The sequence below is a fragment of the Pogoniulus pusillus genome, chromosome 28 (assembly GCF_015220805.1).
Source record: "Pogoniulus pusillus isolate bPogPus1 chromosome 28, bPogPus1.pri, whole genome shotgun sequence".
Taxonomy (NCBI): domain Eukaryota; kingdom Metazoa; phylum Chordata; class Aves; order Piciformes; family Lybiidae; genus Pogoniulus; species Pogoniulus pusillus.
Window position 1 is genome coordinate 6,163,032 of NC_087291.1, and position 27,708 is coordinate 6,190,739.

Genomic DNA, 27,708 nt, shown 5'->3' on the forward strand with positions numbered 1-27,708 from the left:
GGATGAAAGAAAGGCTTGTAACGCCTGCAGACACCACCTCTTCGGTCTCCGTGTCTGAATTTGAATGGAGTGATTCGCGGGAATCGGGGAGAAAGGCAGAGAATGCCCCGAGGGGCTCTTCGGGGGAGAGGAGTTCCCCGAAACCAGGCACAAAAGACTCTGCCAGAGACTCAGAGAATTCCTCTGCACATGCCTCTGCGCGGCAGAAAGCCTCAAAGCCACGCAGAAAGCGCAGGTCCCGACCGGACTCTCCCGTAGCTAGCGGAGAAGAGAGCTCCGGTGAGGAGGGCGCCGCGGTGCAGAGGCACGTGTTGCCTGTGATCAGGACTGAGTCCGTGAAGGGCAGGAAAGGCGGTGCAGGGACCACCGTGATCAAAAAGCAGTTCACAGACGCACAGCTCAGTGACTTACAAGTCAAATATGCGAGAGATCCTGGGGACTCAGTCGCTGACTATGTGTATCGAGTGTCCCGAGCCGGTGGGGACCGGGTCCTTCTAAGACTCGCAGGAAGCTGCTGGAGACTGGGGGGACGATGTGTTCCTGACACGTGAACCCGAGGGGACACACAGCCTCACCGCCCAGATAGCTTACTGGGCAAGCAGCGTCCGCCCAGCCTACCGGGGGGAGCCGACGGAACTAAAGGTCACCAGCTCCTCTGAGCTCATCACTGCTCTCCGCAGACTTGCCTGTGTCCAGGCTATCTATGATAAGGGACATTACGATTGCCCGTTTTATGCCCCTGTGGACCCGGAGAGACTGCACCCTATTATGAAGGGTTTGCCAGCAACTCTGCAAATCCAACTAATGAAGAATGTTGAGAAAATTGAACGTGTGCTTGGAGAAAATGCAGAGAACGATGGTGCTAAAGAGCACGTAATGACTTGGGCTGAACTGTTAACTGACTTGAATGCCCACGGGTTGCAGTTTGGGTTTGGGTCTCCTGAAGGAAAAGGGGCTGGGGAGAGACAGTCTCGTGCTTCTCCCCCAGAAAATCCCAGGACTCTGCACAGGCAGGTCCGGCCAGTGCAGGACTGCCCCCGCAGGGGGACGGGTCTTGCAGGCTTCTCCCCGAGGGGAAGGGGCAGAGACCCACAGAGTGACTGGAGACCCAGAGAAAAGAACAGCTGGTATAGACAAGCCCTGACTTTAGGGGTACCAAAAACTGTTTTAAGGCAGCTGGCAGACTGGCAGCTGAAGGATCTAGTGCGGTGCCTTCAGAAATCGGCTGCAAAACCCAGAGGCAGCCGAGAGAAACTCAGGGCCAGCGACAGCGGCACGCCCAGCGGTGGCTCCCAGAGCGGCTCGCCCAGAAGCGGCAGCCCCCCCGCTGGGAACTGCAGCTCGTCCCCAGACAGAAAGGTTAACCCTTTCTCGTCTCCCACACGGGAGGCAAAACACTGAATTAGTGTAACGGTGGCTCGGCAGCTTTTAATGGTCAGCAGTCACGGGGAGAGCTACAGAAGCCCCCAGAATAAAGACCTGCTGCCTAGGTGAGCCACGTGGTCACTGACCACCTGCCCCAGTACAAAAGGCCAACCTATAGGGGTAGTGCCAATGGCATGGGGTAAACCCAGAGGCTTATATGCCTGGGAAGCCCTAGATGCAAATGGAAAAGGCCACCGGATCAGTGCACGGTGGATCGTCCCAAATTATTAATTGTCAAGCCTGGCCTTTATAGGCCGAGGCAGATTTTGTCTCCTTACAGGTTAAGGTCGAGGCAGAGGACCAGTTCCTGACCACCTGACCAGCACCTGGGAAAGGGAGGACCAGCTACACAAGGGATGGAGTCATATCACCGGGGTGGCCAGTGGATGATGGCATCAGGACCCACGGACTGTGACCTCCAGCCATGAACTCAGAGCATCTAAGGCTCTGCCATGAACTTGGTTGCTCTACCAGGAACAGAGCAATCTTCAAATTGACTGTGTAGCTTTATTAATACTGTTTGGGCTATTGTTAAGCCTTGTTAAGTATTGTTAAATATTGTTGGGGCGATTAATGTATTACCTATTGTTAATGTTGGAAAAGGCTAAGCCATATATATATATTAATAGGTTCCTAAATTGAAGGGGGATCACTTCTCACTCAAGTTCTAGACAAAGATGCTCATTACCACCGGGGTGGGATGTCCTGGAGTCCTGTACCCCTAAATTCCTCTCCTGCCCGGACTTCGGGGGGAAAGGGGAAAAGCCGCCTGGTTTCCCCCCCCCTCGCCTGCCCTGCAGCCGTGAAGGGGGCGGCGACTGCCCCGTGAGTTCCCGCGCTGGAGCCAGGCTGGGATTGGCCGTGCGCTTTCGCGCCTAAAGTGTGGTAACTCTGCCCTTTGTCTAGCGAAGGGTATAAATATTGGGGGTCTTCCCGCCTTTGGGGTTCCCGCTTTGGATTTTGCCTGTGCCTGGACGAGTTCGCTCACTCTCCTGTGCCTGGACTGCAGAGAGACCACAGGACTTGCCTTGGTGTTAGGCACACCTTTGTCTGCCTAACGACCCTTAACGACCCTTAACGACTCCTGTAGCCGCTGGAGGAGGAAGACCGACTGCACGAGCCAGCCTGAGTGAGTTATTTGGCTTAGCTTAATTTAGTAAGAAAACCGCTATTAATTAATAGCTAAAGCCTTTTCCAAAAACTGACTTCCAAATATATATAGTCAGATTATTAATGGTATCCTCGTAGAATTCTCATGCAACTTAACCTGTTTATCAAACGAAATTAATCTTTGTATATATAGTTGTGGGGGCGGGTTTTTGTAAAAATAAAAAATATCTATTTTTGATAAATTTTCGACTCGGCCACGAATTTCTGCCCTCCGCAACAGGTCAGCAGGAGCAGGGAGGTCATTCTGCCCCTGTACTCTGCACTGGTTAGACCACACCTTGAGTACTGTGTTCAGTTCTGGGCCCCCCAGTCTAGGAGGGACATTGAGATGCTTGAGCGTGTCCAGAGAAGGGCGACGAGGCTGGGGAGAGGCCTTGAGCACAGCCCTACGAGGAGAGGCTGAGGGAGCTGGGATTGGTTAGCCTGGAGAAGAGGAGGCTCAGGGCAGACCTTATTGCTGTCTACAACTACCTGAGGGGAGGTTGTGGCCAGGAGGAGGTTGCTCTCTTCTCTCAGGTGGCCAGCACCAGAACGAGAGGACACAGCCTCAAGCTGTGCCAGGGGAGATTTAGGCTGGAGGTGAGGAGAAAGTTCTTCCCTGAGAGAGTCATTGGACACTGGAATGGGCTGCCCAGGGAGGTGGTGGAGTCGCCGTCCCTGGAGCTGTTCAAGGCAGGACTGGACGTGGCACTTGGTGCCATGGTCTGGCCTTGAGCTCTGTGGTAAAGGGTTGGACTTGATGATCTGTGAGGTCTCTTCCAACCCTGATAATACTGTGATACTGTGAAACTAGCACACCCAGCTATTCCCTGTGTTTACCTATTTATTTCAGTGCAGAAGGACTAAATGCAGAGGCACCGGTACTGCAGCATACCTGGCAGGCAACGCTGTGTCCTGTAGGCTCTGCAGCATTGTTCCAACACCTACAGAGGAGAGAGGACTGATTCCCATTCCTGTAGCCTCCAACTCCTCTGCTGCAAGCACATTACTCAATTCCAAAAGGGTATGACAAAAGCAAGACTGCCGCATAAAGAAACACAAGGTGAAAGCAAGACAGAGGAAGGTCAAAGCACACAAATGTAATTAGAAAATATCCAGACAGAATGAACTAGTCCCTGAAGCATCCTGGGCGAGGAGCTAGCCAGGACTGGGTGAGACTCGGTCATCCATCTAAAACAATGCCTAGTCTCTGAGAACAGCTATAATCAGTAACACTGGGCAGACGACTGCCCTGAAGGCAACAGAGACCTCAGCTGTCTAGGTTCACCTCCACAAAAGGCAGACCTCTCATTTTAAACAGTCAGGACCTGGACTATGCCCAGATGTTAAAAAAAACAGGTAAATTCATAAACAAAAGCTTTTTGGAACTAACTGTTTCTCTAAGTGTGAAGCTTTGAATTACTTTCCTTGTTTCCAGAGCTTAGTATCAAGTGGAAGTATACAGGTCTCCCATTCTAAAAGGTCAGCTTTCTTAAGCTCCCAAAACAAGGACTCACTCTAAGCAAGGTCAGGATTCAAGCTATGCAAAACTAATCCTCTTTCACACTTCCTTGAGCTTGCTTCTCAGGTTTGTAAAAGAATTCTGTATCATTAAGAGTGACCTAAGTCACTTAAAAGTTTAAAGTGGAAGCTGAAATTTACTGCTTGGTGCTGGCTCTTGTCATCTCAGGATAAACTGGAAGTAATACAGAGAACAAGAATAAAATGAGAGTTGATGATTACATACAGGAAGATGTAGGAAGAGATAACTATGGTATGTGGTACAGTGTGGCATCACGGGTGATGGCATGAATGCAAAGGTATCATGGCTTGAGGATGAATCAGGCTTGGAATTACCTGGCACAATGAAATACCAGTAAAAGATTAGCTTCGTGAAAAAGAGCAGTCAAAGCCGTTTCACAGAGAGAATAACCAAGTATCATGCAAGTCTGTGAAGGCAGTCAGCATTTTCCTTTCTAATTGCAAAGTTGCCTTTGATCCCCAAGCCAAAAGCTGACACATACCACTTGCTGCAGTCCTGCCTGTGGCCAGTGATCCCAGGCTTAGACATGAAGTGGATTTCAGCAGAGAAGAAATAAAATAGTAAAAAGAAATCACTTTAAAGCACCAGGCTTTACTACTGAAGGAAGGCATTCCCCAAGTCCACACTACATTTTCCTGGTGGAAACAAACAAAAAAAATCAATCAAAATCACAGATTCTTTTTACAAGGCAGACATTCTTTTATTCACCAGCATGCTTAAGAGCTTGAGTTCAGTTAGAGAGTCCTGCAGGAGACAGTTTACTAATAGCCAAGAGTAGCCCACACCTGCAGTTCATATCCACTCCCTTCTTTCTTCATCCTACAAACAACATCGCCTGGTTCAAGATCAAGTTTGCAACAACACTGCAGCCAGGATCTGGCTTTGATATTATTCACACCAGAAAGTTTTATGCTCAGCCAAGAAGGGACAGCACAGACTGAGGAGCTGGTGCAGGGTGATACTTTTATCATCCCAACACACTCCCTCCATCCAGGCTACAAGCACATTCCTGGCTTTCACAACCTCTACCAAGCAATGCTACTATTAGACAAAGTTTTGGCAAAGGATGTAATCTAGGAAATGTTAAGATCAAGTTGCATGCTTTCACTGCAGGCTTAGCTGAGGCTAATTTACACACCTGCATGGGTTTTGAGGATTAATCATTTGAAGCTCACAGAGGCATCATGTATTCACCCAAGTGAAAAAGCACTATCACACTTCATATGGCAGCAATACTTCTGTTTGCAAAGTTCCCTGCTCCCTGAAGGTTTTAACTGATTCAGTGAGGGAACAAAAGTAACCTGAGGACACACTTAGTGCAAACAGATGATCCCAAGGGCGTTTTCACAGGCTAGACCTGTGTGCATGCATATCTGATTCAAAGTTGGCATATTTCACTTGGAGACAAACAAAAACCCACTTTGAGAGATTACTGCCTGGTGGCCTCTGCATATGGGAGAGAAAACCTCTACAATCTCAGTTCCCTAAACTGAAGAGATTCCTGTCTGGAATCTCTGCATGTAGAAGTCAGCATAGGGCTTTTCCTCTATTAAGCTTATCTCTGAGCAGAAACTAAGTAACACTAATTCAATTTATCCTAATCTATACAAAACAAACAAGGGCATTTCCTATAAAACAAGATAACTTATTTGAGCAGCTAGGCAAACTAATCTGCCCTTCACTGCCTGCCAATCACAATCTGCTTTCTTTGCCCTTTGCCCACAGAAAGCCAAATTTGTTCCCTACTTCTGAAAGATTCCTGCTGTCAATAACTATGTAATTTGCAACACTACCTCCCTGTCCAAGGGCCAGGGGGAAATAGGTTGATGTGGACTTGACCATCTTTGTATGACAGAAGATGTTATAAAACCACAATTCCCAGGAAAAGCTCAATTACCAACAAACTGCCACCAGCTTCTTGCTCACAGAAGGCAAAGCAGGTCCCCTTTGCTACAGTTTTAAGGTTGTTCTGTGGTGTCCTTATCTCCTCTCTGTCTCCATGAAACAAAGGTGTGTTTCTTGTTATGAGGAGCAAAGGGCAAGAGATCCCTGCTGTGTATGTTTACATCAGCACTGTTATTAACACAGGCATACACTCACACAGAGATGACACACCTTGCCTAATTTTTGCATACATCATTAATGCTACGCAGCACCATATTAATTAAGCTTGAGCAAGGAAAAAAAAAGCATAATACTGTTATGGATAACCTGTGGAATCTTCTTGCTTCCCAAAAGAAAGCTTTCCTGTCTCTCACTGCCCAGGTCTTTGCTACTGCTATGAAATATGCCACATTCCAGCAGGTGGTGTTTGGGCTTTTTTTAAACATCATTGCAAAAATCCATACCATAATGGTTTCAGGGTAGGAAGTCCTCATTTTATGCCAAAAGAAAGCACATGTAAATGTAATTAACTTGCAGAACAACAAATTCACTCACACACCATGCAGGCCTTCTACAAACTAAAGAAAGGCAAAGAGTGACCTTGACAACTGCACTTACTAGGAGAGTCAAATTTCAGCAAAGAAACCAGAAAGATGCTTCAGTCCTCCAACACTGATTTTCTCTCTATTGAGAATAAAGTGTCATCTAGTTTTCAACTAGGGCAAATATCAGGCATCCAAACAGGAGAGATGCCTTCAGTCTACATTCACTTAAATTGAAGTTTGCAAAGCAGCCTTTCTTCACAAAAGTTGAAAGTGCCTATCAATACGGCTAGCAAAAAAAGGGGAAAAATACTTTCAATGGGACATTTCTGGTTCTTAATCTTCATCTTATCATCAAAACAGATGACTAGTCCAGCTGATGCTACCACACCCACACTCAAGCCAAATGCCAGTAGGTCATCCTGTGCTAGTTTGAGCCCAGGTGGGATATTTTGGTTAGATGATTTAGATTACAGGCTGTGAAAAGGAAACAGTGGTGATGGCTGCTGCACTCATAGGCTTGCTGAGATGGATAAGAACAAGAACATAAATATAGATAAGGGAGCTGCACTGTCTCTTGGGGTTGCATGAACTTCTCTCCAACCTAACCTGCCGTCTGTGCGAGTATCACACAGTATCACAGTATCACAGTATCATCAGGGTTGGAAGAGACCTCACAGATCATCAAGTCCAACCCTTTACCACAGAGCTCAAGGCCAGACCATGGCACCAAGTGCCACGTCCAATCCTGCCTTGAACAGCTCCAGGGACGGCGACTCCACCACCTCCCCGGGCAGCCCATTCCAGTGTCCAATGACTCTCTCAGGGAAGAACTTTCTCCTCACCTCCAGCCTCAATCTCCCCTGGCACAGCCTGAGGCTGTGTCCTCTCGTTCTGGTGCTGGCCACCTGAGAGAAGAGAGCAACCTCCCCCTGGCCACAACCACCCCTCAGGTAGTTGCAGACAGCAATAAGGTCACCCCTGAGCCTCCTCTTCTCCAGGCTAACCAATCCCAGCTCCCTCAGCCTCTCCTCGTAGGGCTGTGCTCAAGGCCTCTCCCCAGCCTCGTCGCCCTTCTCTGGACACGCTCAAGCATCTCAATGTCCCTCCTAAACTGGGGGGCCCAGAACCCCTGGCTGAAACTCCAAATTACTTCAAGCCTAAGGCAAAGGGGTGGGGAGAAGGTGGAAGGGTGGTTGGGAGCCCCATCCTGGTCACTCAGGTTTCTGGGAGGGCTGTTGTGTTTCTATATTACTTTTAACTTGTATATTTCTGTATACACTGTAAATATCTGCTTGTATATTGTGCTAAGCTGTAAGTATAAAGCTTCGTTCAAATTTCCAGCAGCTGAGCCTAGTCTGGGTGATTTTCTTAAGTGTGTGGGGGGCAGGTAACACAGTATCACAGTATCATCAGGATTGGAAGAGACCTCACAGATCATCAAGTCCAATCCTTTACCACAGAGCTCAAGGCTAGACCATGGCACCAAGTGCCACGTCCAACCTTGCCTTGAAGTGCCCCAGGGACGGTGACTCCACCACATCCCCGGGACCATCACACATCTACACACACACACTGGTTCCCACAAGCTCTCACTCCTCAGACCTCAGAGCATGGAAAGAAGTGCAAGAATTTAAAATACACTCCAGCATCTAAGCAATGGAAAGGAAAACAAACACACAAAAGTTTAGGTCAGCTGAACCGTGGACATTTTTATTATGGGGAAAGGGCTAATAATACAGCTGAAGTTCTGCAACCCAGACAGAAAAGCTAAGCTTGGCTACTCCTACTGGCACACACTCCGTAACTCCAGACCATTCACAAAGAGTTACAACAAAGTCCATTTCTATTCACTGATTGCCCTTTTCAGAATATCTATTACCTAAAGGGGAAAAGCCGCAGCAATCTTCCAGCACAGCACATGAGCAAATCCAGCACCACTCTCCTGCCACATGAAGCTAGCTTGTGCTTCAGCTTTTTCTTTGTTTAACTCTGCCTTTCTACACTTTGCCAACTAACCGGAGAGGTGCAGCTGTTCCAGCCTCTTCTGAAGAAAATCCAAGCAAGACGGCAGCCCTCCTGCCTACACTCCCCAGCAAAACTTGCACCAGGCAATGTCAAGGTCGTGGTTATCTATCTCCGACCATCAAGTTTTGAAACGGCTTCAACAAACCACAGAGGTCTGCACCGGGTTAAGCAGACCCCATCCACGCACCCTGAGCTATAAGTCAGCCGTGACTCTGATGCGCCCAACTGTCGACAGCCCATAGAACACAGATGGCGCCGGACCCTCCCCACCTCTGCAGTGCTTCTGACCCCCAGCAGCACTCCCACGGCACAGGAACATCTTAAAATCTAAATCTGGGCCTAGTGCTCCGAAGGATAGCCCCTTCGCCCCCTGCCCCCTTTTTATATGCGTTTGCACCCAAATCCTCGAAGTGTAGTTTAACGCCGACACCTTTCCCTCAGTTTTGCGACTCCCCCAACTCCCCGAAGCCACTCAGTAAATCAATACAAGTTTCACGGGGCCAAAGAGAAGCGGAAAGTTCGCTGGCGACGATGACCTAACGCAACCAAAATAGCCCCAAACCCCAACTCGCAACCCCAGGGAAGGGCCATGGGCGCCCCAGGCAAGCACTGGCACCCAGAGGTGGGTTAAACACGTCCTCCAGCACGGTACTGTGACAATGTGACAGCGTATGGGAAAGCAGGGTGAGCAGGAACTGGTCCCCTGCACGGCAGGGTCAGAGGATAGCGCTGATCCAGACGCAGCGAATACATGGAAGTATATACGGATATTTATCTACAGAAGACGACGACACCCGTCCCACAGGGAGCCCCCGCACCGTGCAGGCAGCAACTCACCGCTCAGGTAGTTGGTCCACTTGTACAGCACCCCCTCCATGACGGCCAACCTCCGCCCCCATGCAGCGCGGCCGCCCCCCGGCGGAGTCACACCGCCAGCCGCCACCGCCGCCCCCCGCGTCCAGCCGTGCCGGCAGCACCCAGGGCCATAGCGGGGCACCGCCCGCCCCGCCCAGCCTCCACGGCCGAGCCTGCCCACTGCCGCCACGCTCCCAGCGCAGAAGGCGGCGCCGCCGCGCACCCAAGGAACGGTCTCGCAGCGCTACGGCAGCGCAAACAGCTCCGGGAATCGCGAACCACGTGACCGACGGGAGCGAGGAGGCGGAGAAAGGCGCGAGAGGCCCTCCGCAGCCAATGGAAGCGCGCTGCCTGGTGAGAACGGCGCCCAATGGGAGGCCGGCAGGAGCCGGCTGCACTGTGCAGCGCTCCGCGGGCTCCCCCGCTCGTTAGCATTCGCTTCCCGGAGCTCTCCAGCTGGGCTGCCCATGCACCCCATGCCCCTCCCACGGAGCTCTGCTGCCGATTGGGCAAGCTGAGGGATAGACAGGGCCGTGCCCAATGGGAGCCTCCTTCTTCTAGGCTCGCTCTGATGAGAACCAATCAGAGGGCGCGCCCCCGTCCCGACCGTCGGAAGCTGACCGCTGCCAGATGGAGGCTCATTGCCACGTCTGCTGGAAGGGTAGAGGTCCGTGCCCCGATCTCTCTGGCTGCTGCGGCGGGGGTGCGGAATGGTGACCTGGCGGTGATGACACGGGCGCCGCGGGGCCCTGGCTGCGGGGCGGCGATGGCGGCGGCGCTGCGGATAGTCCTGCTGGGTGCGATGCTAGGCTGCGCGGCCGCGGCGTTGATCCCCGCGGCCGACGTCAAGGTGGAGGTGCTGCAGAAGCCATTCCTCTGCCACAGGAAGACCAAGTGGGGGGACATGATGCTGGTTCACTACGAGGGCTACTTGGAGAGGGACGGCTCTATGTTCCACTCCACGTAAGTAGATAGTCCTCCGCGGCTCGCAGTCGAGCGGGCTGGTTGGTGAGCTTGCGCGAGGAGATAAGTCGATCTCTCTGTATCTTTACATGCATTTTAACGTAGGTTATCTCTTCTAGCAGCGCTTTCCTGACTCTTGAGCCCTCCCAGCGGCCCTAAATCCATCTGCGAAACAGCTGCGTGAGGAGGGATTTGTTCAGGGTGGTGGTTTTTTACTTTCGCAGTTGCCCCTCGTAGAACTCCCCAAACTTGCCTGTATCCGTGTGCAAGAAAAGCAAAGCAGTGCATGCATGCTTATGGATAGCATGCCCTGGATTTGCTCTTCAATGAAAATAAACCTGACAGTGGAACCCTTCCCACCACCTCTTTTCAGCAAGTTTGGTTTGCCTTTATACTTAAAACAGTTTAAGCTGAACACCAACATTAAAACTCATCTCCTTTCACTTTGCCAGATAGAGGCTATAAGATGAAATTTAGGTTATGTTTTCTGGTTGGTCTCTGGCAAGCTGAGCCATGTGGCATTTGCTGAACGATTGGGGGTGCCATGCATACTCCTCTGCGATTTTGACCCACCTTTTTGGTGTATGATCCCCGCGGTTTAATAAGTTTTCTGCTACGCACGAATTTTGGTCTGGTTTCTTAAGCAAACTTACGTGGGGGAAGTCTGTCTCTAATTGATTAAAGAACCCCACATATCTATCTATCTAAAAATACAGCCTGAGTTATTTTATTATACTTTATATTATAATATATATGTTATTTTAGAGTGAGAGAGAGAGAATCTTTCGGCTACTGGCAGCACAATGTCAGCTATTCACTAAGGAAACGGCATGTTCTTCACTTGCCCCTGACCAGACAAATCAACATACCAGAGCCACAGTAATGCAAATAGAAGGAACAGCCGTCAATTCGAGGGAGTCTGCTAGACTCTGCAACGACTCGCTAATGTTGCCTTTCCTGTAAAACACTAAGTGTTCCTAGCATCATAGGATGTTAGGGGTTGGAAGGGACCCATCGAGTCCAACCCCCCTGCCAGAGCAGGACAATGCTATCTAACACAGATCACAGAGGAACACATCCAGACAGGCCTTGGAAGGCTCCAGAGAAGGAGACTCCACAACCTCTCTGTGAGGGAGCCTGTTCCAGTGCTCTGTGACCCTTACAGTAAAGAAGTTCCCCTTTGTGTTGAGGCGAAACCTCATTTGCTGCAACTTAGACCCGTTGCTCCTTGTCCTGTCCCAGGGAGCAGTGAGCAGAGCCTGTCCACCCCTCCTGGCAAGCCCTCAGATAATTATAAACATTTATCAAATCCCCTCTAACTCTTTTCTCCAGACTAAGCAGCCCCAGGTCCCTCAGCCTCTCCTCATAAGCCATGCCTTCCTGTCCCAATTATCCTCGTAGCCCTCTGCTGGACCCTTTCCAGCTGATGTTAACAGTGGGAGACAGCAAAATGCTCAAGTATCTGTAGCCTATGTCTGAAGCCCACTTTTGTGGGGCATATATAGATGCATACATATATGTAAGACAGTATTTTGCATGTTTGTTCTCTTGCAGATGACTTAAACTAAAATCTCACTAATTTTCTCTTGTAGTTAACCTGCCTCTTTAAAAGAAGTTCTAGTGACACTCTTAAAAGTTTTCGCTGCTGACTAACTTCTGTAAGTGCTCTGGGTTTTGTTAAGCATCTTTCCTGCACGACTGAGTGCATCCAGCTTTTACATTGGAAAAGGGACTTGCCTGCCTATTTTGAACTGGAATGTTTTGCATGCATTTTTTCCCCCTCTCTGTTTTTCTAGGCTATCTGTTGTGTAGTTGTCTTTAGTTTTTTTTTTCCTGGTAGTCTAAGCTTGTCATAAGGAGGTTATATTGTAATCACGACCAAGCTGCGTTTTGATTTGCAAGTTACTAAAGGAGGTGCAGGGGCCTTGGAGGTGCATCTCTAAAGAGAAATGCTGTTGTAGTCTGATCACAGTTTCCAAGTGGAAATAGATATTGCATACCATGTAATATTCTGAGATTTTTTCTTTCCACTTCTTGAGGAACCTTGTCATGCAAGGCATATGTTGTAAAGTCTATAAAAGTCTAGGCCTTTCATTTAAGAAATGCCAAGGTGCCAGATAGTGCTGAACTTCTAAGTATCTGTGCTGTAGGGGTATTCCATCTACTCCCTGTGCCTTATACAGAATTTACTGTCTAAAGACTGTGTTTTACTCCTCTTTTTTTTTTCCAGTCACAAGCATAACAATGGTCAACCTATGTGGTTTACACTTGGCATAAGGGAAGCTATCAAAGGCTGGGACAAAGGTTTGAAGGACATGTGTGTGGGAGAGAAGCGGAAGCTAACTATTCCACCAGCCCTTGCTTATGGAAAAGAAGGGAAAGGTAAAACACCTGAAGTCCTGCCCTTATTTTTATTCTGTCTAATATGGATATTTTACTGTGATTTTTAGCCTAAGAGGCTAAAAAGCTTTCCAGCCTTCTAAGTAGATTCCATTCCAAAAGAAAAAAATGCTGGAGCAGGTGATGGTCTCTTCAGAAAGCAGATTCACAGCAGAAGTGACAATTAGATGATTACTTGCTGAATGCAGGAAGAAAACAGGAATTGATGGTAGTTACTGTGCTGCATGTCCTGAGTGTCTTCTCTGCTAGTGCTGTTCTCAACAACACAGTGCCTTTTTTTACCCCCTTTCTTCTTACAGTCAAGTTGGAAGTGATTGCTTAGGCACCAGTTGGCTTTTTGGATGTTGTGTCTGTCTTTGTGGTAGTACTTCATGAATGTGCATGTGCAAGCCTCACTCTTGCTTGCAGGTTTATTTTAGGACTCGAAGAAGCTCCCTGTACTGCTGCCCAAATAGCTCTTAGCAGATACAGTGGGAAGTCATTGTTTAGTTCTTCATATAAGGACACAATTCTTTTCCTCTTTTAGCTGTTTTCTGTTTGGGCAGTGGCACCTGTTGTCCACAGTAAGGTACATGGAGGTATGTGGTTGGTCGTCTATGGAGTGGTGTACAAACAGATTAGAGCATCTACTACTGATGGTATCTGGGGTTTTCCCTTTCTAACATGCCCAGATCCCAATTTTAATAGGCAGACAAACCCATTAAGATCTGAAATTTGCAGTTAAATGAGTGACACCTTGAATAACGCAGGAAGATGACTTGTTCTGCTTTATGGGGTTTGCTTTAGTTAACCTTTTCTGAAGAGTTATTAGGAATATTTTGGCACAACAACAGTTATCACAAATCACCTAAAGTAATGCAAGGTTTCAAAGCAGAAACAATAAATGTTTTGGAACATAAAACCCTTCTTGCTCCTATCCTCTCCCATTGATCTGAGACTGTTCTAGGAATGAGGAGTGTTAGTATGTCTGCAGTGCTGAACATGGACTAAGTAGTATACTCCAGATTACTCCATGCTAAGTAGCATTCCATGCATATGGCATATCCTTGCTTCTTGAAAGATTCCTTCTAAAACATTTTCTTAGAAGCTTGGTTTGGGGGTTGAAAGATGGTATTCTAAGTAATCCTGTTTCTAACAGAGAACAGAAAACTCATGATGGTCAGTGAGTTGACTGCATGCAGGGCACGATGTAAATCTTTCTGCAAAGACATTAAATGCTGCAGTGCTCTGTAGTCATCACCAGCGTATTTGCCTTGATTAATATGCAAAGCACTCCAGCTGATCTTCAAAGACCTGCAAGCCTTACCTCTGGATAGTGCAAGAAGGTTGAACAGGTAAACACTGCTAAGTGCTGTAAGAAATTACTTGCTTTAGGAAAGCTTTGAACATAATTATGTTGCTATTTTCAAATGATGCCCTTGAAGACAACATCACTCCATTTCCTTCATGCTTTCCTCTGAATGCACATCATTTCACCAGCCTCCCACCTTGCTTGCTGTCTGACTTGAATAATGATTAAAATGCCTTTTTCTCTAATGCTCAGAAATTTTACCTCATTCCAAACTTTGAGCATATTACTGTGCTCTTCTGTATTTCCAGAAGTTTCTGCACACTTATTCATCCTTCACAGGCTTGTTTGTTACTGCAGCTCAATGTATGTTTAACACCACACCTTCAAAACGGTAGATGTGGATTAGTTTTTCTCTGTCTTTTCAAGGCACAGGAATATTGTTGCCATCCAATATAGAAATATGTTTGCTCCTATTCAAGCTCTCCTTATATAAGGAGAAAAGTGATGTGCTAAAAGGTCTTTGACAGCAGCTTCATCCATCAGCAGGAAGGTGTATCATACCACTGTAAAAGCCAATACTTGATACACTGAAATAGATCATAGTGGTGGCATGGGGAGGGCATCTTTGGCACTGTTAGGAAATAGACAGTCTGTCCATGTGCATCAAAAATGGCATGATGTCAACACATCTTTTGAGCAGGTTTATATACTTGGTTTCTACTGTGTGTTTGGAAATAGTTCAATGCTTTGTGCAGCAGCCCAAAGTCAGCTCTGGATCACAAAATCACAGAAGGTTAGGGGCTGGAAGGGACCTCAAAAAATCATCTACTCCAAACCCCATGCCAGAGCAGGATCACCTATACCGGATCATACAGGAACACATCCAGACAGGTCTTTAGTATCTCCAAAGAGGGAGACTCCACAACCCACCCTGGGCAGACTGTTCCAGTGTTTCATCACCCTCACAGTGAAAAAATTCCTCATGTTTAAGTGAAAGTTTCTGTGCCTCAATTTCCACCCATTGCCCCTGGTCCAGTCATTGGGCATCAACGAGCAGAGCCTGACTTCATCCTCTTGGCTCTCGCCCTTTATGTATTGATAAACATGAATGAGGTTACCTCTCTGTCTCCTCCACGCTGAAGAGCCCCAGCTCCTTCAGTCTCTCCTTGTAAGGAAGATGTTCAACTCCCTTAATCACTTTGGTGGCTCTGTGCTGGACTCTGTCCTTCTGGAATGGAAAGGCCTAGAATTGGACACAATATTCCAGATGCAGGGTAATGACAGCATTGCTGCCCATTTGTCTTTCTCTGCAAGATGAGTTTTTCCAGTGGCAGAATAGCAGGTACAAAGTGTCAGTTGGTGGTAGAGAGGAGTTTGGAGACTGATGGGGTTACAGTGTGTCAGGAGGACTGAACTTTCCCATCTTGCTACCCTATGTCAGTAGCAGCTGTATGTTGCAGTAGTGGCCACCTGGCTGGCTGTACAGTCACCTTCACTGTTTTCCACTTGCTCTGGCTCTGGCTGTGGGGAAATCAAGAATGCTGCCTGATCAACACATACTGGTCTCCAACAAAACTAGTTGCATGTTACTATGTGCTTTAAGGACTGCTCAGTGTCCAGGCAGTAGACTGAAATAGTTATTACTGTTACAGATACACAACCTTTTTATAGTTCAAATTGCAGGATGCTTTAAAAGTAGTAGGATTACTGGAGCATTATTCCAATGCATATGGCTTTTGTATGGCATTGAATGCAAACCTGGTTTTAACTTTTCTCCCTGTTTGCTGTTTTGGGCAGGAAAAATTCCACCTGAGAGCACGCTGATTTTCAACATTGACCTTCTAGAAATCAGGAATGGACCAAGGTCTCATGAGTCGTTTCAAGAGATGGATCTTAACGATGACTGGAAACTGTCCAAGCAAGAGGTGGGTGGGTTACCCTTTTTGTGAGCAAATCTGACAAGATAGGATAGTGGAAAGGGAAAGACAAGCTTAACTTGGTCCTGTTAGGGAAATATCTAAACACAAGTCATTCTGCCCCTGTACTCTGCACTGGTTAGACCACACCTTGAGTGCTGTGTTCAGTTCTGGGCCCCCCAGTTTAGGAGGGACATTGAGATGCTTGAGCATGTCCAGAGAAGGGCGACGAGGCTGGGGAGAGGCCTTGAGCACAGCCCTACGAGGAGAGGCTGAGGGAGCTGGGATTGGTTAGCCTGGAGAAGAGGAGGCTCAGGGGAGACCTTATTGCTGTCTACAACTACCTGAGGGGAGGTTCTGGCCAGGAGGAGGTTGCTCTCTTCTCTCAGGTGGCCAGCACCAGAACAAGAGGACACAGCCTCAGGCTGTGCCAGGGGAAATTTAGGCTGGAGGTGAGGAGAAAGTTCTTCCCTGAGAGAGTCATTGGACACTGGAATGGGCTGCCCGGGGAGGTGGTGGAGTCGCCGTCCCTGGAGCTGTTCAAGGCAGGATTGGACGTGGCACTTGGTGCCATGGTCTGGCCTTGAGCTCTGTGGTAAAGGGTTGGACTTGATGATCTGTGAGGTCTCTTCCAACCTTGGTGATACTGTGATACTGTGTGTGATACTGTGAGTGATTTCATAAGAGTAGGGGGGCAGGTAACACCCAAACCATCACAAATGCTTTGCAATTTAAAACAGTTAAACCTTAAAATTGTTAAATAGTTAAAATAATTAAACCTTGAAACATAGTAAAAATAATCTGACGTTATTCAAAACACTTCTCACCACTAGTAACTAGCTTAGTATAACTAAATGTTCTACTAGTCTGTTTAAAAGCTACATTTGTCCTTCAAAATTTTGAGATGCCTACAAGTAAATCTTCACCAATGTAGTTGCCATTAGCAGCAAATACTGAGATTGTGGACAGATTTCTGTATATATTTGGGTGGCTCCATACATCTACAAGTTTATAAAAGGGCTAGGCCATGAGAAAGCTGTTTGAGTCTGTGACCAATTGATAGCTAATAACTTAGAATCATAGAATCAACCAGGTTGGAAGAGACCTCCTCCAAGATCATCCAGTCCAACCTATCACCCAGCCCTATCCAGTCAACTAGACCATGGCACTAAGTGCCTCATCCAGTCTTCTCTTGAACACCTCCAGGGATGGTGCCTCCACCACCTCCCTGGGCAGCCCATTCCAATGCCAATCACTCTCTCTGCCAACAACTTCCTCCTAACATCCAGCCTATACTTTCCCCGGCACAACTTGAGACTTTGTCCCCTTGTTCTATTGCTGGTTGCCTGGGAGAAGAGACCACCCCCCACCTGGCTACAATGTCCCTTCAGGTCACCCTGAATGAGGTCACCCCTGAGCCTCCTCTTCTTTAGGCTGCACACCCCCAGCTCCCTCAGCCTCTGCTCATAGTGTTTGTGTTCCAGGCCCCTCACCAGCTTTGTTGCCCTTCTCTGGACATGTTCCAGCACCTCAACATCTCTCTTGAATTGAGTGGCCCAGAACTGGACACAATACTCAAGGTGTGGCCTGATCAGTGCTTCTCTGTGTAGACTTCAGATGACAAGTTTTTCTGTCTCATTTTTCAGTCATACCTTTGTATGGCAACTGATCTTACAGCTTTATTGCTGTTTATATTACTAAAGAGTTTTTAGTTACTAAATGGGACTGGGCTGCAGAGCCTGCAAGTAAGTAGTACTCTGGCAGTGGCATAGGAAGGATGTCTGTTATCATTCTGAACATAGCTGTCCCCTCTTTTGTGCTACAGTAATCAATTCTTTCACTAGCCTAAAAACATTCTTTCTCATCTTTTGTCTGATAGGTGAAAATCTACTTGAAGAAAGAATTTGAAAAGCATGGAGCAGTGGTCAATGACACCCAGCATGATGCTTTGGTTGAAGACATATTTGATAAAGAAGATGAAGACAGTGATGGGTTTATATCTGCAAGGGAATTTACATACAAGCACGATGAGCTGTAGAAAAGGGTGGAGTAATTCTTTTTGACATAAATGGCTGTGACTTAGGCTGCTTGGTTCTCTTGTCATCCTAATTCTGTGTTTTGGAGTTGACAGCTGCTGTTGGCAACGAAAGGCTATTTGTTTATGTAGAAGAGATTTGTTTGTTTGTTATGTACAAATGTTTTAAACTATTTTAAAGTATGAAACTGTGCATCCTTTTCTGCAGCAGAGACTTGCACATCAGTGGGGTTTTTTTTAGTTTTGTATTAACTTATTTTTCAGAAATGAAACAAACTTTCCAATTATCAATATTGTGAAAATCAAAAGCCAGTCCAGTGCCTTTCTGTGATTTGTTTGTGCCTTAAGATCACTTCCAGTGACTTTTTAATGCATAACTTTTAGCCTGTGTCTTGATTACTTGATCATCTTTCTTATGTGTTGCTGCTTGAAAAAGCAGCTAAACCTTACAGTTTTTTCCACAGGTGTTTAAAAGTTGTGCTAGACAACATAGAATCATAGAATCAACCAGGTTGGAAGAGACCTCCAAGATCATCCAGGCCAACCTAGCACCCAGCCCTAGCCACTCAACTAGACCATGGCACCAAGTGCCTCATCCAGTCTTTTCTTCAACACTTTCAGGGATGGTCACTCCACCACCTCCCTGGGCAGCCCATTCCAATGCCAATCACTCTCTCTGACAACAACTTCCTCCTAACATCCAGCCTAGACCTCTCACTGGCACAACCTGAGATTATGTCCTCTTGTTCTGCTGCTGGTTGCCTGGCAGAAGAGACCAACCCCACCTGGCTACAGCCTCCCTTCAGGTAGTTGTAGACAGCAATGAGGTCTGCCCTGAGCCTCCTCTTCTGCAGGCTGCACACCCCCAGCTCCCTCAGCCTCTCCTCACAGGGCTGTGCTCAAGGCCTCTCACCAGCTTCATTGTCCTTCTCTGGACACATGCTAGTACCTCAACAACTATCTTGAATTGAGTGGCCCAGAACTGGACACAGCACTCAAGGTGTGTCTTAAATGAGAGGGCAGAGTGTCTGAGGGAAGGAACTTGCCTGTATTCTATCACACATAGTATTTTACTTGAAAATTGTTACTCAAGACTGCAGAGACACAAAGCAAATCTGGTTGCATGAAATCAAAATTGCATTGCACTGATCCTTAACAACTGTCAAATGGGACTCATCCTTAAGGCTCTCAGTGCAGTAGATGAGCTAAATGTTTGCCAGCTGGTGTTGCCATTAAGCATAAAAATGCTCCTTTCTATTAAAGAAAGTTTAGCTGGGTTATGGGCATTGTGCATTGTTGTCAGTAGTGACTCTTGGGGAGAAAAAGTATAAAATGGAGGTTTGCAGTGTGTGTGGGGGGAGGAAGGGGTGTGTTTGGTTGGGGTTTTTTTCGTTACTCTTTTCTACCAGCACCTGGCATTTTGTTCCTGGTGGCCTCTGATAGGAAACTGACCACACACTTTGTTTTCAGTAGCCTGTATGTATTTTATGCCATCTAGTTTTCTTGAACCCTTTTCTATTTCTGCTTCTATAATGATCTATGGCAGTGAGCTTCATGTTAGAACACCATAGGGAAATATCTCACTTTGGTTTTAGGCTTGCTGCCTTCCTGATTCTTGTATTGTGAGGAAGTGGTGAATAATCATTACCTCTTTAGTGGTTGTTACCAGTGACTTTGAATATCCCCTGCATTAACCAGAGCGCTGGGCAGCTGGGAGGCAACTCATTACATGCATGATGTTCATGTTGTACTGGGGGAGAATCAGAATGGTTTAGGTTGGGAGGGACCTCAAGGACTATCCAGTCCCATAGGCAGGGACACCTCCCACTAGAACAGGTCACTCAAGGCCTCATACAGCCTGGCCTTGAACACCTCCAGGGAGAGAGCAGCCGCAACCTCCCTGGGCAACCTGTGCCAGTGTCTCACCACCCTCACTGCAAAGCACCCTTTCCTAACATCTAGTTTGAACCTTCCCTCTGCCAGTTTAAACCCATTACCCCTCATCCTGTCATTACAAGACCTTGTCAGTAGTTCCTCCCCAGCCTTCCTGTAGGTCCCCTTCAGATACTGGAAGGCCACTATAAGTTCTCCTTGAAGCTTTCTCTTCTCCAGGCTGCAGCACTGGAGCCTGTCCTCATAGCAGAGCTGCTGCAGCACTCTGAGCATCTTCGTGGCCCTCCTCTGGACTGGCTCAAACAGTTCCATGTCCTTGTGTTGGGGGCTCCAGAACTGCACACGGGATTCCAGGTGGGGACTGAAGAGAGCAGAGCCAAGGGGCAGAATCCCCTCCCTTGCCCTGCTGGCCACACTGCTCTTGCTGCAACCCAGCACACAGCTGCTGTCTGGGCTGTGTGCACACTGCAGGCTCATGTGGAGCTTTTCACCACCCCAGACTCCCAGGTCCTTTTCCTCAGGGCTGCTCTCTGGCTATTCACCACCCTTATCAAATAACTTTCCTGTCTTTCTCCACTGACTACATAGGAAGTCTAGAAAATCAGTACATCCTAGGCCAAGGAGGGCTGAGTCCCTTCCTGGGGACTCAGGTTTCTGTATTACCTTTTACCTTGTATATTTCTGCCTATAACTGTATATACTGTAAATATCTGCTTGTGTATTGTGCTAGCTGTAAATATAAGCTTCATTCAATTTCCAGAGCCAGCTGAGTCTAGTCTGGGTGATTTTCTAGTCTGGTGGAGGGGTGGGGAACACCCAAACCATCAGAGATTTTTTTACTCTTATGACAAAGTTTAAATTTCTCTTTCCAAGTCTCACTAAAGAATATTCAGAATAGGTATGTTGAATTTTGCTTCAAGAAAAGACTGGATGAGGCACTCGGTGCCATGGTCTAGTTGACTGGCTAGGGCTGGGGGATAGGTTGGACTGGATGATCTTGGAAGTCTCTTCCAACCTGGTTGATTCTATGGTTCTATGATTCTATGATTAAAAACACATCCTCCTTATCATAGAGCTTTTTACAAAAAGGCAAAAACCAACAGACAAAAGACCAACAAAAAAAAACCCAAAAGCCCAAGCCATGAAACCCTCAAAACCTACGACTCCAAGCCCCTTCATTTGCCTTCAACACTGAGTGGATTTTGGGAACAGGAAATAAAACAAAACCTGCTTATATTTGTATAATCCTGGATAATTTTAGCCTCTCTTGAAAGTTAATCATGACATGTGCATTCTGTGCCCTAGTTTTCTTGTGGTGCATAGGAAAAACAACTCTAGCAAAAGAAGAATCTTTCTTCAGCTGTCCTGTTTCTGTTTTCATGCTAGTGCTCAATTATGTCAACAGTCTCACATAAGAAATGTGATTGAAAATCTCAGTAGGAAGTTGTACTTCTGTGTATGCAGAGACAAAGGCTTTCATTATCAACTCTCCCAGCCTTCTCATGTGTCACATTTCTTTCTTCTAGGAGATTCAGTTCCAAAAGCAGACTGGCTTAGCTAAGGGGCTTGCACTTGGCTGAGAGCCGTGTGGTATTTCTGTTCTCTTGAGCGGTGTACAAAGAGTAGGAGCTTGGGTTAGAAATTTGTCAGGAAGATCCAGTTTGAAATATGTTGCTGTCTACAACTACCTGAAGGGAGGCTGTAGCCAGCTGGGGTTGGTCTCTTCTGCGAGGCAACCAGCAACAGAACAAGAGGACACAATCTCAAGTTGTGCTGAGGGAGGTCTAGGCTGGATGTTAGAAGGAAGTTCTTCACAGAGAGGGTGACTGGCATTGGAATGGGCTGCCCAGGGAGGTGGTGGAGTCACCATCCCTGGAGGTGTTGAAGAAAAGACTGGATGAGGCACTTAGTGCCATGGCCTAGTTGACTGGCTAGGGCTGGGTGCTAGGTTGGACTGGATGATGTTGGAGGTCTCTTCCAACCTGGTTGATTCTATGATTCTATGTCAGGTAAGTATTTTCTGCAAGGTTTCTAAAGGTTGTGTTCCTGTTGGAGGGCTGGAGTTTGTCCACAAGGATTGTGGGGTCCTTTTGGTTTGGTTTTGTTTCAGTTGGTTTTTTTGTTAGTTCTGTTTTGTTTTGTTGCCTGCTCATAACTGTTCTGCATCTCCATGAGGTAAAGAATGGACAAGCTCACTTTCAGAATATTAAGATCTGACAGCAGAATTCTGGTGGAGCCAACTCTTCAGAGCTTCCCAAATCCCAAATACATTTTCCTTTAAAAAGTCTGAGGCTGATGTTAACTACCATTAAGAGCTGCTCTTCATATTAGATACAATGCTTCTAATTTCTAGTTTGTGTCATGACCTGCTTAAGGAGATTAAATGATGCAGGATAATTGATTCCTCATCTGGGACTCAGACTGAAAGCATTAAATCAATCCTGTCATTTTAGATTTTGTTGTCACTAAAAGTTCTTTAAAGCAGATGGTGTTTCCTTTTCTGCCTCTTTCCCTGAGTAGGTAATACCTGTTTCTTTTGCATGCTTGGCTTACTGTCTCTCTGGGAGTAAATAGTAGAGTTTATGTCTAGCTTCTCTAATCTGTTGGGATATGTCTTTTAGGAACAGTTTTTCATTCCATGAATACAGTGCAGAATGGTTTTGGTGACCCTGTGTAGGACTATAACTAATGGACTAATAATTCAGTGCTCTGCCCTGCATAATTCAGTCTGAAGCAAAGCTCTCAGCCATGTGGTGCTCACCTTGCAGCTGACAAATGAGCACAAACTGCAGTTGGAGCACATATGGAGCACAAGTGGCCCAATGCTTTTGTTTGGTACCAGGTCCTGTTGCTAACTAAGCCAAGAACAGCTCAACACAGCACTGTTCCAAACCAGTCCCAGCCAGCCTGTCATGCAGTGGAGGGGCTGTGTGAAGGCAGGCTGGTGACGTGGACTCCAGAACATCAATTAATATGTTCTGTCAGAGCTTTGCTGGCTTTGAACCTTCACACCTTGCTTACTGAGCAAGCAGCTGCAGAAGGCCAGCACAGATGTGTTTGTGTCTCTGAACAGACCTGGAGAGGCACCAGCTGGGCTCATGCTGTCACACCACTGCCTGCACATAAAGCTAAGGGCAAGCTCTGTGCAAACACCGACAGCCCTGGCAGCAGGAGAGACAGAGAGAAAATAGGCAGGGGAATGGCTCTTCATGACAGCCAGTTTATCTTGGCTGATATCCACAGACAATCTGAGGTAGCTTAAAAGCTCCTGGTTTAAATTACCTCCTGGGTAATTTATTTTTTGTATTTCTTTATTATGTACACAAGGAATGACACACTCAGAATGAAGCATGCAACACAGTTTGAGCTATGTTAATGTTCTCATCTCTTCTTAACTACTGTTTCCCAGTTGTGCATTATGAACAAGGACATTCATGTAAATGTGGGCTCTTTTATGACAGGGATACTCAGCTGTGGACATGAAAAAAAATATTTTCCTACCCTTTTGGAACTACAGGAGCCAAAAAAAGACTTCTTTCCTCTATTTTAGTTTGAAGTTATTTCTGCCAGCAGAGGTCCTTTGCCATCTGAGCTATCTACCACTTCCATGGATAAGCCAAGTGACTGTCATCAGGGGACGAGTTCTGGAGTTGTTAGGACTGTTTAAAGTTATATTGGTGGGGGGGAGCTGGGGAAAGGCCCAAGTTTTACATCTTCTAAAATGTGTAATAATGGACAGTGTTGCAGCAGACCCATCCATAGCCAAACAAGGACACCCCACTCCTCACAGCCCCCAGTGTGTGATGCGTATGTGAGGAGAAAAGAGGTTGAGGATGCTCAGCAGACCTGTTGCTGTGTTAACTATTCTCATTAGATTCTAATTCCCAGACTGCAACCTCCCCCATATGAGGGCTATTTGCACTGCAGCACATGGCTGATAAATGATGCAGTGGTATTTACTCCCTGGATCTTTTCTCTAAGTCTAAGGATTTAATTTGCATCAGTTTACAATCAGTAGACATTGCCACACTAACATAAAGCAGAAGGCTGCTTCAGTCTCTTTAGCAAACTCTTGTAGCACCTACATGGAATCAGAACTGTTTCATCTCATACTTTGATGTTCAGACTGATGGAATTTTATTAATATTGCTAAGCCTGGAAAAAAAACCCTGATGTTTGAATGTTAATATAACTGTTCATAGGGTAGCTATATGGCACATAGTTTCCATAGCACATCTCTTGCCAAGGGAAGTAAGGTGCCTTTTACAGTTCATTGCTTCTCTGGACAGGCAGCATGGTGACAATGAAAGCATACCTGATGATTAAACAGGATTAGAGAAGGGCCACGAGGATGCTCAGAGGGCTGCAGCAGCTCTGTTGTGAGGACAGACTGAAAGAGTTGGGGCTGTGCAGTGTGGAGAAGAGGAGGCTCTGAGGTGACCTTCTTATGGCCTTCCAGTATCTGAAGGGGGCCTACAACAAAGCTGGGGAGGGACTTTTTAGTCTCTCAGGGAGTGACAGGACTAGGGAGAATGGAGCAAAGCTGGAGGTGGGGAGATTGAGACTGGAGGTGAGGAGAAAGTTGTTGAGCATGAGAGTGGTGAGAGGCTGGAATGGGTTGCCCAGGGAGGTGGTTGAGGCCTCATCCCTGGAGGTGTTTAAGGCCAGGCTGGCTGAGGCTGTGGGCAGCCTGCTCTAGGGTAGGGTGTCCCTGGGCATGGCAGGGGGGTTGGAACTGGATGATCCTTGTGGTCCCTTCCAACCCTGACTGATTTTATGATTCTATGATCATTGTGTATGGAAGTAATGCTGTTAGCTGTATTTTCATAGAGAATCATAGAATCAACCAGGTTGGAAGAGACCTCCAACATCATCCACTCCAGCCTAGCACCCAGCCCTACCCAATCAACTAGATCATGGCACTAAGTGCCTCAAACAGGCTTTGCTTCAACACCTCCAGGAACAGCGACTCCACCACCTCCCTGGGCAGCCCATTCCAGTGCCAGTCACTCTCCCTGGCAACAACTTCCTCCTAACATCCAGCCTAGACCTACCCTGGCACAACTTGAGACTGTGTCCCCTTGTTCTCTTGATGGTTGCCTGGCAGAAGAGACCAACCCCACCTGGCTACAGCCTCCCTTCAGGTAGCTGTAGACAGTAATGAGGTCTGCCCTGAACCTCCTCTTCTGCAGTCTGCACACCCCCAGCTCCCTCAGCCTCTCCTCACAGGGCTGTACTCCAGGCCCCTCACCAGCTTTGTTGCCCTCTTCTGGACACATTCCAGCACCTCAACATCTCTCCTGAATTGAGGAGCCCAGAACTGGACACAGTACTCAAGGTGTGGCCTGACCAGTGCTGAGTACAGGGGCAGAATAACCTCCCTTGTCCTGCTGGCCACACTGTTCCTGATACAGGCCAGGATGCCATTGGCTCTCTTGGCCACCTGGGCACACTGCTGCCTCATGTTCAGCTCCTCTCTACCACCACCCCCAGGTCCCTCTCTGCCTGGCTGCTCTCAGCCACTCTGTCCCCAGCCTGTAGCACTGCTTGGGGTTGTTGTGGCCAAAGTGCAGAACCCTGCACTTGGCCTTGCTCAATCTCATCTCATTGGCCTCTGCCCACCCATCCAGCCTGGCCAGGTCCCTCTGCAGGGCTCTCCTACCCTCCAACAGATCCACACCTGCTCCTAGCTTGGTGTCATCTGCAAACTTACTGATGCTGGACTCAATCCCCTCGTCCAGATCATCAGTAAAGATGTTGAACAGGACTGGGCCCAGCCTCGATCCTTGGGGAACACCACTAGTGACTGGCTGCCAACTGGATGTGGCACCATTCACTACCACTCTCTGGGCCGGGCCATTTTCTGCTGCTTTGTTTTCATTCCTGGTTTATCTTCTCAGGATGACAGATTACCCTCTTCCACCTGCCTTGACCATTTACTCTTATGAGTCTCAAGCTATTGTCAAGCCTCATTGTTACAGATGCTGTTCTAACAGGCTAAAAAAGCTCCAGGCTCACAGATCTTCTAAGAGAGTAATAAATTTGTCCCGTGGTACCTTTTAAAGTTATGGAAATGAGTATAGTGTCACAAGTTACTGTGAATGAATGCAGAGACTGCTGCTTGTTGTGTGGTTCGGTGCTGTGCCTGACTGGCTGCTAGACACTGAAGGTAACTGGGGCATGCTCAGTCCTTGCAGCATGCTGTCCTCTGTCCCTGTGTCACAGGCTGATCGGTTGTGTTCTGTTATGTCACTTGTGCAGTGAAGGAATCAATCACCTTCTGTGGTGCATAAGCGCTCAGCATCTAAGCCAGCCCTTGTGCCTACAGTGACATCTGTGTACAGCTGCTGCCATTTCCATAGATGAATCTTCAGTGGTATAATTGGATAAAGGAGCTGTGGCCAAGACTTCTCCTATCTTTTTCATGTTGAACATTCACTGAACCCATCAGGTGACATCTTTACTTCACATAAGAATATGGCACCTGCCACCCTATCTCTTTGTTATGAGTGAAGGTACCTTTAGCAAGGGGGAAACAGTCTTATCTCCCTGCTCCAATATCCTGGCTATAAAAGACCCAAAACTAGCCAGTTATGTTGATACCTTTGGCTCTTTAGGTTTGTTTTACAGTATCAGTTGAACTTACTGGCCTTTGATAGAGCTACTATCTTAGGGTCTCACAGGGCTTTCCAATGCTATCAGCTGTAAAGCACCAGAAATCGTTATGTATGTGGGTCAACACTGTTGGGAGGATCGTTTGGGATATGGGGAGCTTGGCACTTTGCCTGCTGCGGTCAACCAAGCAGCTCTGGGGCTGGAGTCCCTGGTGAGGCTTTTGGACCCTGGGGAATCCCTGGCATCAGAGGCAACAGGGACACAGTTTAGAGCCCCGGAGACAGTGAGACAGCTCAGAGCCCTGGAGACTGCGTCAGGCCAGCTGTTGCCTTAATTCTCTGCTCTGCCTGATTGATAGTGGGGTAAAACTGTGTTTATAGCTTAGCCTTTTCCATTTCCTGACTTCCTAAATCTCTACATTTGTCCATAACATCCTTTTGAAGAATTCCCAATCGAACTAGAATCTGTAAACAAACCTAAGCTGGTTTTGTATATAGTTTGGGAATGGAGGGGGTCCAGGAAAATAAAATAATTCTATTTTTATAATTCCTAACTCAGCCACGTTAATTCCCTGCCTCCACGACAGCAGTGTTTGCCTTTTGCTCTCTTCCTTTCACAGATAAAACATGGAACAAATGTTCCATTAAATTCTCTAAGGATACATCCTTCCTGCTGTATCCCATTGAACACTCATCTTTTACAGGAGAGAGAAACCTTTCACAGTATTCATAAATCCTGCTGTTATGTTATTAAAGAGAAAGAGCAAATAATCAATAGATCAGCGTTGTGGCTTTGTCCTAATCATTATCCTTTTGTACTTTCTGTTTGCACAGCAATCTCTATTCAGAGAGAGCAGCTGTGAGTAAATACTCTCCCTTTTTAATTTATGAGGTGATTTAAATGCTGTGAGGTTACTGGATTTACCCGAAGTCAAGCAGCAAGCTTATGGCAGAACAACATAGACCTCATGTTCTTTGGATTCCCAGGGCCATGCTCTGGCCTTGCTGCTTTATGTGGTTCATGACAGCTTACACAGGAAAGATGCATCAGAGATTTCTCTGCCGCCGGTCTGTAATCATTCTGTAGACAGTCTAATAATCCTTAGGTAGATTATACTCAGCAATAATCATCTCCAGTGCAATTAGAGAACAGACTTAGTCATCTAAGTG

General features: G+C 47.1%; 2 protein-coding genes across 5 annotated transcripts in view; one reads left to right on the forward strand and one right to left on the reverse strand.

Moving 5' to 3' along the window:
• Positions 1-9,499, reverse strand: part of PLEKHA8 (pleckstrin homology domain containing A8) — a 49,951-nt gene extending 40,452 nt beyond the window's left edge. For 2 of the 4 annotated variants that reach the window (XM_064166982.1, XM_064166981.1), the window contains exon 1: positions 9,409-9,499. In XM_064166982.1, coding sequence (XP_064023052.1) covers positions 9,409-9,448 — 40 coding nt within the window. In that variant the 5' untranslated portion in view covers positions 9,449-9,499. The remainder of the gene's footprint in view (positions 1-9,408) is intronic. The other 2 variants (XM_064166979.1, XM_064166980.1) reach the window with 2 other exon arrangements.
• A 474-nt stretch (positions 9,500-9,973) lies between these two features.
• FKBP14 (FKBP prolyl isomerase 14) lies at positions 9,974-19,309 on the forward strand. Its single transcript, XM_064167127.1, has 4 exons — positions 9,974-10,389; positions 12,620-12,771; positions 15,878-16,005; positions 17,876-19,309. The coding sequence occupies exons 1-4, from the start codon at positions 9,998-10,000 to the stop codon at positions 18,032-18,034; spliced, it is 831 nt and encodes a 276-aa protein (XP_064023197.1). The 5' UTR covers positions 9,974-9,997; the 3' UTR covers positions 18,035-19,309.
• Positions 19,310-27,708: the final 8,399 nt, after the last annotated feature.